This window comes from Taudactylus pleione, unplaced genomic scaffold (assembly GCF_031769625.1).
Source record: "Taudactylus pleione unplaced genomic scaffold, aTauple2 ptg000201l, whole genome shotgun sequence".
Classification (NCBI taxonomy): domain Eukaryota; kingdom Metazoa; phylum Chordata; class Amphibia; order Anura; family Myobatrachidae; genus Taudactylus; species Taudactylus pleione.
This window is the reverse complement of record NW_028284603.1, coordinates 49,402,873-49,415,392: the sequence shown is the minus strand read 5'-3', so window position 1 is coordinate 49,415,392 and position 12,520 is coordinate 49,402,873. Positions and strand designations below refer to the sequence as shown.

Below are 12,520 nucleotides of genomic sequence, written 5' to 3'. Positions count from 1 at the left end.
ACTTTTTACCTTTGTACCGATTTGAAAGTGTGTTTGGAGGGGCCCTGTGTAACATGAACACACACAGAAAAGTGTAGGTATTGACTGGGATAATGTAGTGTGAACAACGTTACACAAAATACATTGTATTCAGGAGTACAAATCCAGCATTAAAATGTCAATGATCTGTTTCCTTATTAATGGATAGAATTCACTTATCATTAAGACCATTAAAATAATGTTATAACATTGATAATTTCACACATTTTTGGTGGCTTTTTGGAAATCTGACCTGGGCAACAATATGAAGTGATATCATTGTAGAAGCCAAAAACAGAATTTTATAGGTATGGGAGGGGGGTTGGATACAGAATAAAGTATGGTGGAGAGGCAAAGGTATAAAGGGTACAGCGCATACTTGCCTACTTTTAAAAAAGCATTTCAGGGCGATTGTGAAATCCGCACCTATGAGCGTGGTGGTAAAGTGGGCGTGTACTGCTACATCTGAGAGGCGTATCATAATACTGACTTACATCCAAATGTAACCGAGCCCCAACAGGGAAAGGAAAGAAAGAAAGAATTTTTTTAGATAAGATAACATTATGCCACACGCAGTAATGGCTTTTATAACACATTATGCCACACGCAGTAATGCCCTTTTAGAACACATTGTGCCACGTGCAGTAATGCCCTGTATAATACATTGTGCCACACACAGTAATTACCTTTATAATACATTATCCCCAATTCAGATTACACCACACAGTAGTCCCTTATGTTATGACACACAGTGGTGCCCCTTTTACATAATGCCAAAATTAGTGTCCCTTATACACAAGGCCCACAGTAGTAGTGCCCATAATACAATGCCCACAGTAGTAGTGCCCCTTATACAATGGCCCCAGTAGTGGTGCCCGCATTAGTAGTACCCCCAGTGGTAATGCACCCAGTAGTAATGCCCCCTATAGTAGTTCCCCCAGTAGTAAAGCTCCACAGTAGTAATCCCCCAATTAGTAATGCTCCCCATTAGTAATGCCCCCATTAGTAGTGCCCACAGTAGTAATGCCCACAGTAGTAATGTCCCTTATAGTAGTTCCCCAAGTACTAATGCTCCCCAGTAGTAATGCCCCCATTAGTAGTGCCCACAGTAGTAATGCCCCCTATAGTAGTGCCCCCATTAGTAATGCTCCCCAGTAGTAATGCCCCCATTAGTAGTGCCCACAGTAGTAATGACCACAGTAGTAATGTCCCTTATAGTAGTTCCCCAAGTAGTAATGCCCCCCATTAGTAATGCTCCCCATTAGTAATGCCCCCATTAGTAGTGCCCACAGTAGTAATGTCCCTTATAGTAGTTCCTCCAGTAGTAATGCCCCCTATAGTAGTGCCCCCATTAGTAATCCCCCCTATTGCAGTGCCCCATTAGTAGTGCCCCCATTAGTAATGCTCCCCAGTAGTAATCCCCCCTATTGTAGTGCCCCATTAGTAATGCTCCCCAGTAGTAATGCCCCCTATAGTAGCACCCCCATTAGTAGAGCCCCCATTAGTAATGCTCCCCAGTAGTAATCCCCCCTATTGTAGTGCCCCCATTAGTAATGCTCCCCAGTAGTAATCCCCCCTATTGTAGTGCCCCCATTAGTAATGCTCCCCAGTAGTAATCCCCCCTATTGTAGTGCCCCCATTAATAATGCTCCCCAGTAGTAATCCCCCCTATTGTAGTGCCCCCATTAGTAATGCTCCCCAGTAGTACTGCCCCCATTAGTAATGCTCCCCAGTAGTACTGCCCCCATTAGTAATTCCCCCTGTAGTTTTGCCCACTAGTAGTAATGCCCCCTATAGTTGTCCCCCAGTAGTAATGCCCCTATAATCGTGCCCCCAGTGCTGGTGCTTTTGACTGAAAAACAAAACACAATACTTGCCTTTAGCCCCGCTCCTGCTTCCGCTGCCGCTGCCGTCCGGTCCGACCGTGACTCCTCGGATCTATGGGAGATACGTCATGACGTCCCTCCCATAGTACTCTCTCTGCCGGAAGCCGGGGCTCAGGAGTGAGCTCCGGCTTTCGGCTGCCGCTGCAGGGAGGGAGCCGGGTGCCTGCTGATAACAAATATCAGCGGGCGCCCTGCAAATGCAGCCTCCCTGCGGCGGCTAGCGGGGGAGGGGGACCGGCGCTGTTTTTATTTTAATTTTTTCTTCTAGGTTTTTTTCATGGGGTTGGACTCAGTGGCGCCCTCTAGGTGTCGGCGCTCCGGGCGACGGCCCTGTGAGCCCGCACCTAGAACAGTCACTGAGCCCCAACGCAGTTAGTAAGCTCTATTTGTTGAGGAATATACACTGATACATTACAGAAAATGCATGTAGCCATAGGGATTACTGTGCCTTAAAACCAATGCAGGGAAATTATACAAATGATCCAGTTTCAATGTATATATCTCTGTTTTATTTTATATAACAACATAAAGGGGGTAAGGTGCAATCAGAGAGATTCCTGGACTCTTCAGGGAGATTGCTGCTTTTCAGGGAGTCTCCCTAACCATTAGGGAGAGTTGGCACGTATGGTACAGGGTTGCATACATGATTTCATAAGCAATTAATAGTATCATGAATGTCATTTACATTAGTTGACAATATTTTTGGTTCCCTGGACCCCAAATAAAAGATGGAATTGTGGATACTGACCAATAACTTTTGATGTGATCATGTAACCACTGTTATTAGACAGAAATGTAAAAACGCATCCTAGCTAATTACTTAATAGTGTAGTGGGAAATTAAAAATTAATGTTTGGGGTATATTTACTAAAGTGAGAGTTTTTAGAAGTGGAGATGTTGCCCATAGCAACCAATCAGATTCTACTTAACAGTTAACTAGCACCTTCTAGAAGATAATAGCTAGAATCCAATTGGTTGCTATGGGTAACATCTCCACTTCTAAAAACTCTCACTTTAGTAAACATGCCCAATAGAGAGTATGCAGTGAGGTGACTAGTACAGTCGGTGCTTACTCATAGCCAGAATTAAGTCTGCCTACTGTCTCAAGTCTCCTCCCTGGAGAAAATAAAGTCCAGTGTGTATTACAATATCCAGAATGAAGCCCATCTTGGTAAAGGAAACCCACAATTTTACCGGTTGCTCGAGCGTAGGGTTGGCTGGTCCGGAGATTGCAAGGAGATTAGAGTTTCCATTAATACATGTATGCTCATGCTGGTATTGTAAAGCATCCATGGTTCGCCTGTTTGAAGCGTTATCAACTAGTGCTATGTTAGGTCTAAAAGGCTGCCTGCACTGTTTTTCAATAGTGTATATAGATTAAAATGTTCAACCCTCAATCAAAAACGTATTTCATAGATCTAAGTTAACCTTTGCTTTCACAGGTCCTTTATTTTACAGGGCGGATGGGTCTTTGTGACCTGTATTGATTTGTATGCACTAGGGTGAGAGGCAAAGAAAATCTTTATTAGCATCAACCATTCAGTGTGTGTTTAACAACTGTCGGCTAGACAGGGACCTTTGAAATGCATACTTTGATTTAATTCAGGTGAACATCCATTTATCTATAGGGAAGAGGCAGAGGAAAAATTTGCTGAGAAGCTGGCACAGATTGAAGCACAGTATACACAGTACTGCCAGTGTGTAATGCAGCAGCACCTCCATGAAAAGAACGAGCTCTTGCAAAAATGTGAATTGGATAAGAAGGCGCTGATTGGAGATCACACTCATGAGATAAAGCAGTGGGAAGAAAAAGAGAAGGCATTAATGACTAAGTGGAAAAAAGATCAGCTAAAAATGGTAGAAAAACAAAATGAGGAGCAAGTTAGTATCTGTAAATCATTTGCCATTGAAAAAGAAAGACTAGAAAACCATTATAGAGATCACATTAATAGACTCAACCAGGAAATTGATGGTTTAGTTGTCAAAAACTCTCGCATCCTTGAGACAAAAGAACAGCAATCAGCAGACAAAAGACCCTGTGACCATTGTGTTGGGGAAAATGTAACTGTCGTAGATCAGCAGTCGCTGTCACCGGACAAGAAGACAGGTACACAACAAATTGTAAGTGATGTGCAGAAGCATTTGTTAAATACACCAGTGGTGGACAGTAAAGATGATATATTACAGACCGAAAAAGTCATAGAAATGCACAAAAAGCAGCCCGACACCCAAAATGCACAGAACAAGCGGGTTTCATTTTCTTTCGAGATGGTGGAAGTAGGACAGTCTTTGAAAGAAGCAGAGGAGAGCGCATTGATAAAGCTAGAAGAGATGGAGGGCTTGGTAGCCTCTCTGAGAGCACAGCTGCAGGAGGAGACAAAGGTACGAGAGACCCTTGTGAAACATCAGAAAGGACTGGAAGAACAACAAGCGTATTTATTCAGCCAGTTGAAAACCAGTGAAAATGAATGCCTGATGTCAGAGACCAAGGCAAAAGAACTGAGTCTTCAGTTGCAGAAAAGCTGTGAAAAACAGCCAAATCGGACAGAGGATGGCACCCTTGAAAATGTATACGAGTTCCTGACTCAGAATAACAACATGGAAGATGTTGTAGCCAATAAGACTCCATTTCGGTGGCTTAGGAGCAAAGACGATGAGCAGCCTGGCCTGCAGGAGGGAGTAGCTATGAGTCAGTGCCTGCAGATGGAAGAATGGGCAACCAAACAAGTTCAGGAAGCCAAGGAGGAGCTGGAGAGAGAGAAGAACTGTGTGAAAGACCAGCTTTTCCAGCTAGAGGACTTGGTACGGAGACTAGAGCAAGACACTGCAGGAAGTCAGGATGACAGGTTAGATGATGGATTTTTTTCCATTTAAACTGCAAAATCTCAATGACCCACTGAATGAGCACCGATACACTTTACTAACTGCACCACTTACCACTTGATCTGAGAAGATGTCCTATTTATGTTGTGATTTCACAAGCTTTATTCTTGGTCTGTATAATATCTTGCTTCTCATCTCTCTTCTAATAATTAACACAGGATTGCCAGTATCTATCTTCATTCATGTCGTATATATTTTGATTTTTCAGAACTCTTATTATAGGGCGGAAATTCCTAAAAGTTGAATAGGCTAACTAAAAATCCCAGTCGCTATTTTTAAACCCGTTATTCTAGTTTGGTCTTTACTCCACTTACAAGAATGACCCCTTACCATTTGCCTGTAGTGCTACATTTTTTCATTATTTTTTTTTTTTCCTCTCTTATACTGTTTTCTGTAATGTATCCTCTACGTTACGTTTTTCTTTGTGCACCATTGAAACAAACTCTGGTCCATTTCCATACTCTCAAAGAAGTATCGGATATATTGAATGGAAATATTTGAAAAGTCAGAACTGATTACAGTGGCTAAGGGGGAAAACTGATTGAAAGCTATTTAGTGTTTTAAAAGTAATGACTAAGATCCATCTTTGCTTCAGCTAATTTGTTGTAACATTTAGCATCGTGTGAATTATGAAAGCAGGGCCTAAGGTTTTAATCTAAAAGTAAAAAAAATAATATTCATTTACATTTTTTTTAATGCATTATTCTATATACTTTTACTGCTATTATGACCATGCCTCAACCCTTAATACTCATTAAAAATGTACTCGGCAGAGTTAGAATTTTGGGCCTGCAGACATACTGTAGCGGTTCATTTATGGCCATTGTTAAAGCTGAAGATATATGATATATCTTTAGCTTCCCACTCTGCTACTTGTCGTCATCATCATTGACATTGTTTTCCAAGATACAGGCTGTCAGACTGCATTATGTGTACAGTGAGCAGCCAATAACGTGGAACAGCCAGGTACCAATCAAAACGTTCGGATAACTCACAAAATGTGTTTCTACTAATGACTAACACAAAACACCCTCTTTATTTCCATTACTGCTAATATGTGACCCTCTCTACATGCTGTTGTGGCTGTAATCGCTCATTGCGGACACTGTAATGATACCGCTTTTCTTTGGCGTAGGATGGAGCTAAGTAGACTATCTGAAGATAACCACTTCCACAGGAACAAGGTTGAACGACTCCAGCAAGAAGTTTTAAGCTTGGAAGATGCAAATAAGATGTACAGGTAATGTATCCGTATATACTTCACATTGCTAAGCACAACCTCAAGAAAAATGTCGATATGAAGTGATCCTTACATGTGGGGTGTTGGGGGTTTCGGCCCCAATGCCTGTTATGCAATCACTAAGCAATACATTCAAAATTACTCCTGTCAAAGGTGTGTGGGGCCTATTAAGCACATAGAAAAGATACCCAAGCACATGCAACAGGTATAGTACAAAAACACACATTTTTTAAATGCATTGTTTTTGCCTTTAAAGGTTATCTGGAAAAATGTAACCCTTTTGTAGATAATTAATTTAAGTGACAGTTTACTTGTTGTTCTATAGCTTTATAATAAAAGTAAGAAAATTACATTACAAAATATAAAAAGAGAGGATCAGGTAGGTGGAAGGTCACCTGGTTAGCCACGCTGCCATTGGTGGACATTTATAAACTGTTGGACAGTAAAACTGGGAAAATGCAAATACAGCAGCAGAAAATTAGTGAACAAATATTTTGTACTTTATTAAAATTGTACAGTTATTTTATAACCATTCTCTGCTCTTGTTTTATGCCAAGTGTAGGACATGTACCTTAATAGCTGTAATTTTCCTGTTTAATGTGTCCCCTGTTTTTTGTAATTATTGCTATGTGAGTACACTATTAAACCCCAACCCTTTCAGCCAAGTCAACCCTCTTAAGTTCTTCTGCACTAATGAGAGCTGGTCCTGCAGGTCGGTGGCTATTAGAGCGCTGGGCCCTGAGGGAAGCTGCATATGCTGGGCAGTTTAATAACTCCTGCTTGTCTTTTTCAAGGAGGAGATGTCAAACTCTGCTATGCATTGGAAATTCAGGGGGCATTGTATCAAACCTTCTGAAGATTGGAGAAGAGGACAATTGGAGATGTTGCCCATAGCAACCAGTCAACTTCTCCCTATCACTTTATAGAATGTACTTTATAATTGCTAGCTAGAAGCTGGTTGCTATGGGCAACTTCTGACATGATCTGCTTCTCCACTCTTTAGAAGGTTTGATACGTCTACCCCTCAGTCTCAAGATACTGCCAGCAGCTCCTGCTCACCTCTGTGTCCTCAGCTGCAGGGATGTATCTTTGGCTGCAATGGGATCGCAGAGAGGGTTTTGTATATTGTTTCTGCAGTTTACTCTGGTTCACTTACTCCGTGTACTTTGGATCCGACTTTCTGCCGATTTTCCATTATGTTGGATACCATGGATCCTTACAAAGATATGGAGATGTAGCTGAAGAATCTTTGTTGTTCCCCAAGCACTACAGTTACAGAACAATGAAGAGTCAGGAGCCCTGGGCAATACACTGTTTTGTCTGTGCTGTTTGCACTTGAGACCTTGACTGTTCAGGTATAGACTAAAACCTGATAGTAAGTTTCAGGTTACACACCGCTTACAGATACTTTACCAGTCACCTAAGTAGGATATTATTAAATAGGGAAATGCCATCTACGGTGGACGCCCCGATAGCACAGTTGTCTAAAGTTATTCCAGTTCCTAATGCAGCAGCTTTTAAGGATTGTCAGATTGCAAATTCAAGACTAATCTTAAATCCAGGGGTGATGATATTTCGCTGGAACCACAAGGTGGAACATTTCTACTCAAGGACCAGGGAGATGCAGACATTTTGTGTAGATGAAATGGTGGTTTCGGGTAACTTTCCCCTGATTTCTGCGTACGCACCCCCCCCCCCCTCTACTTAGCAAATGCCCAGTGACCTGTTTGCAAAATAAATTGCATGCAGCTCTGAGTTAGGCCCTCTTCATTCTTCCAGAAGGCAGCTGTTTGCAGGATGTGGCGCACTTGTGACCACCTTTCAGGACTTTTCTAATCCCTTTGGTTTAAATTTAGTGTTGAAAGCATTACAGCAATCTCCTTTTGAAACCCTTTTGAAGTACCTGATTTCCACAGCCAACTGTGTACTCTATGCTGCAGATAATCACTCTCTTGGCTTCTCATAAAGATAAGGCTGTGCTTTATACGGAACTGCCTTTCCGGCCTGAGGTGGTTTCCAAATTCCATCTTGGTCAATATATTGTTTCATTAATCTTTTCATTGGATGATGTTTGGGCCTGGAAGATCAAGGACAGAAAATGGGATGACCTTCTGGTTCCTTAAGATGCTTTATAAGAGAGGCTGGCTTGCATCCCATCATACAATTGCAAGGCAGATCGCTTACTGTCACAAACACAAGATTGTATATTTATTTAAGTTGTTTATATAGCGCACCCTCTGCTATTAGAGCCGGCTGTTAAAAACATCTTATCTCAAAATTCGCAGTGTTTACTGTCTCATGGATGGGGTTTATCAGGGGTATCTTGGATGCTAGTGGGGACTGTCAGGATTGTACATGGAGAGCCGTACTGTGACTCTGTATTTCCCATGTTCATGTTGCCCGGACAGAGGTACCTATGGACTAGGTAATTATGCCATCGTTGGCACCCTGTGCGCCTTAGCAGCTATGGAATTCTGGCAGAATGGTAAGGTGTGGACAAGCAGGGGGAAGTACAGTAAGGCATTCAGCACACCTGTGTATAAATGGAAGTGGCCACAGATACACTATCTATGGTTGCTTCACCCCTGGTACAAGATCTGTGCTGTTGGTCCTTGCAGACAAACAAATAATTACAAATTATAAAGTGTCCCACCTCTCAATGTACTACCAGAACTAGCGCTGATAATCCAGGGTGGTAACTGCAAAATTCATGGGGGATAAGGGAGACTAAGAGATTTGGGTTTCCCTCTGAAACTGCTTACACCAGCACTAGGTATGTTAGCCAGGGCTGGTGCCACTATAGCAGGGTAGCCCACCATGTTATCAGACTGTGGAAAAGAACGGATAGGGAGAGCATTTTTTCTTCCATGCTCATTATCACTGCAGATACATTATTATTTATATATGTGACACATGTGTACACTGAATGTGTAAAGTGCACCATAAGCTCTGCAAGCTCTATAAAATGTGGATTTTTTTTTTTTGGAAGGCCAGTTACTAGTACAGTTTTTGGGGTAATTGTGTCTAGCAGCACATAGGCTCCTGTGTAACTTTGTGTGTCTGTATATAATTGTATGCGTCTAGCACAAGAGGTCTGTATACACATCCATTTTTTCCATCATCCACTAGGGGACACCACTAGGGGACACTGGAGCTTCATGACCGTGGGGTATAGACGGTGGGTTGAGATGAGCCTGGCACTTTTAGATTTTTAAAGTGTGACTGGCTCCTCCCCCTCTATGCCCCATCAGCCCCAGTTATTAGAATGTGCCCGAGTAGAGCCGGTGCACATGGTGCTGTCTCCAGCCCTAATAATAGTAAAAAAGAATAAAAGAAATATAAAGCATGAGGACAGGCAGACTGTTGGCTGCAATGTGGGAGCCGCCAAGGAGGGTGGCTGGCTTCTTGGGGCATGTTCCAGCCGCTGCATGGCCGTCCCTATACGTGTCGGTGCTTGTATCGGAAGCACCGGCCTCCTGGAGGTGCAGCGCGCTGTCTCTGTCGCCCTATACCGGCCCTGAATGTCGCTGGGCGGCTGTCTGGAATAGGACAGTGTCCTTGAGGAGACATCGGCGCTGGCTTCCTCGGGAGTCAGGAGGAGGAAGCCGCTTACAGTAGATAACTGCAACGCTCTCTATAGAGCTGTATGTTGTTAAGGGGCCGGAGCTTCCTAGCGGCGGCCATGACTATCTGAGAGTTAAGTCCCCCCTCCTCCTTCACTACCTTGGCGGGTTTGGTGCGCTCTGCTCACAAGGAGTGGCGCCAAAGTGCAGTCCAGACCCAGCACAGTGTCCTTGAGGAGAGTGACTGACAGCTCCAGCTGCAAAGGGTCTGTGAGTCCGTACAGTGGGGTAGCATTTACTGCTACCCTATCTAATCTAAAGGGTATTATTGAAATTCTGCTCCTCTCTCATTGCTCTGTCTGCCCCAGTTACTTGAGTAGCATTATTATTGAAATTCTGCTCATCCCTATTTTGGTCTTCTGAAGTTTACTGTTTCAGATTATCTGCAATTGCGTGTGGGTGTTTGTGAGTAAATGATGACTTCCAGAACAGATAGTACAGGCAAACAGTTTTTGTGAAGCAGTTTTAAGTGCAAAAAGAAATTTACCCATGCTCGCTCTGAAGGGTCTTCCCTGTGCGATGCATGTGAAGCAGAGAGTGTTAACACAGCGCAGTCTGTCACACCCTCCTTAATAAATAGTTTGGCAGGGGTCATGGTGGATCTTTCTTCTGAATTAGCCGCTTACCGCAAGGAACAGGAGGCCGCCAGAGATCAACCTAGCACATCTCACCCTTCTTTTCTAGAAACAGAACCAGCGTGGGCTTAGGATCTAGCCCGCTCTGCGAATAGCCTTGCCCAGGTTATGGGTTCTGCCTCTAGAGCTCCTGAGGCTGCTGTAAGTCAGCCGTCTAAGAAGAGGGCACTTCCGGCGGTTCTCCAGTCAGATGAGGACTCTGCAGCAGATCATTCGTCTCAGGAGGAGGAAGGGGAGATGCTGGACGAATCAGATGTAGAGGCTTCCTCACGGGAACCTGAAGCAATGCAGGGTATTGATGCACTCATCCTGGCGGTGAGGGAAGTACTTAAGATTTCTGACCGTGAAGCTCCAGAATCATTAGAAAATTCCTTGTTTGCTAAGACACAGAAGTTTTCTGTCACATTCCCTGTCTCTCTCCAGTTAGATGAACAAAAGACGGCAGCCTGACAGAATCCAGACCGTAAATTCCAGATTCCTAGGCGTTTTTCCTCCCTTTATCCGTTTCCAGCGGAAAATAGAAAACGATGGGAGACTCCGCCTCCTGTGGATTCTTCGGTTTCTCGTTTGTCAAAGAAAACCACGTTACCCGTTCCAGGAGCTACTACGTTGAAAGAAAGCTCAGAGCGAAAATCAGAAACTACTCTGAAATCCATTTATACGGCTGCAGGTGCACTTTTACGGCCGGCCTTGGTCAGCTCTTGGGTCAACAAGGCAGTGGAGAAGTGGGCAGAACAATTGACCGAGGGTCTAATGTCCAACACTCCGCGGGCAGATCTGATTACCTTGGCAGAGCATATTCGCGGTATACTTGGGAGACGCCTCCAGAGATATCGGCCAGGTAGGCGCTAGGATCTCTGCTTCGGTGGTCGCTGCTCGCCGAGCACTTTGGCTTCGTGCCTGGCAAGTGGATGCTGAGTCCAAAAGAGCGGTTGAAGCTCTTCCTTTCACAGGTGATATTTTATTTGGTCCAGAGTTGGCCACTGAGGGTAAGAGTACTTGTCTACCTTCGTCAGCACCTCCTCCACGTCGATGGTTTGAAGGACCTTCCTTTCGAGCTCCAGCGAGATTTCAGGGTCGACCTCGAGGTTCGTCTTCAGCAGGGTGAGGAGGTCGCGCTAGAGGACATCAAGCGACTAATGCCCACCGTCCGGATCCCAAGCCAGCAGACAAGCATGTGGCATGACAGGTTCCCATCTCATCTCGGAAATCTGAAGGTGGGTGCTCGTCTCCAGCGCTTCTCGGAGGCTTGGAGGCTGACTTGTCCCGACACTTTGGTTCTGAATCTGGTAACTCAGGGATACAAGATCGAGTTCGCCTTCACTCCTCCAGTGTGATTTTTTTTTTTTTTGCAACAGGTTTTCCTGTCGATCCTTTCAAACAACTAGTTTTGCATCAGGCGATCGACAAACTTCTGCTGGCCAAGGTTCTAGTTGTGGTTCCCACTGCACAAAAAAAACAGGGGATTTACTCGAACCTCTTTGGTTCCGAAGCCAGATGGGTCAGTCAGACCCATTCTAAATCTGAAATCCTAGAACCAGTATCTCTCCTTTCACAGGTTCAAGATGGAGTCCCTTCATTCTGTGATTGCGAGACTAGAAGCAGGAGAGTTTCTGGTGTCGTTAGACATCAAAGACTCCTATCTGCATGTTCCAATTTGGGTGCCTCACCAGGCTTTCCTCAGATTTGCCATCAAGGAAACTCATTACCTCTTCCAGGTCCTGCCATTTGGTCTCTCGTCAGCTACCAGAGTATTCACCAAGGTGATGGCCATCATGGTGTCTCTCCTGCGCTCTCGGGGGGGGGGGGGGGACCTGGACGCCTTGCTCATCAAGGCTCCGACGGCAGAAGTCCTTCTACGCCAAGTGTCCCTAATACATCAGATTCTCATACAACACGGTTGGATTGTAAACTTCCAGAAGTCTCAATTGATGCCATCACAGAGACTTCAGTTCCTGGGTATGATTCTAGATACTGTTCTGCTTCGAATCTTCCTGCCAATGGACAAGGCCATAGCCATACAGGAGCTGGTTTGTTTGGTTCTCAGACCCAGAAAAGTGTCTGTGCATCTTTGCATTAGTCTCCTGGGGAAGATGGTGGCCTCCTTCGAGGCCATCCAATTCGGCAGATTTCACTCCAGAACTTTTTAATTGGATCTTCTGTCTCAATAGTCGGGGTCCCACCTACAGATGCATCGGCTGGTGCCTCTGTCTCCCCTGACCCGCATATCCTTGC

General features: G+C 44.2%; 1 protein-coding gene across 4 annotated transcripts in view; it reads left to right on the top strand.

The window, feature by feature from the left end:
* NINL (ninein like) overlaps positions 1-12,520 on the top strand; it is a 172,109-nt gene that overhangs the window by 126,305 nt on the left and 33,284 nt on the right. For 3 of the 4 annotated variants that reach the window (XM_088477366.1, XM_088477368.1, XM_088477367.1), the window contains 2 exons: positions 3,533-4,750; positions 5,923-6,027. In XM_088477366.1, the coding sequence (XP_088333492.1) occupies positions 3,533-4,750; positions 5,923-6,027 (1,323 nt within the window). The remainder of the gene's footprint in view (positions 1-3,532; positions 4,751-5,922; positions 6,028-12,520) is intronic. The other variant, XM_088477369.1, reaches the window with a different exon arrangement.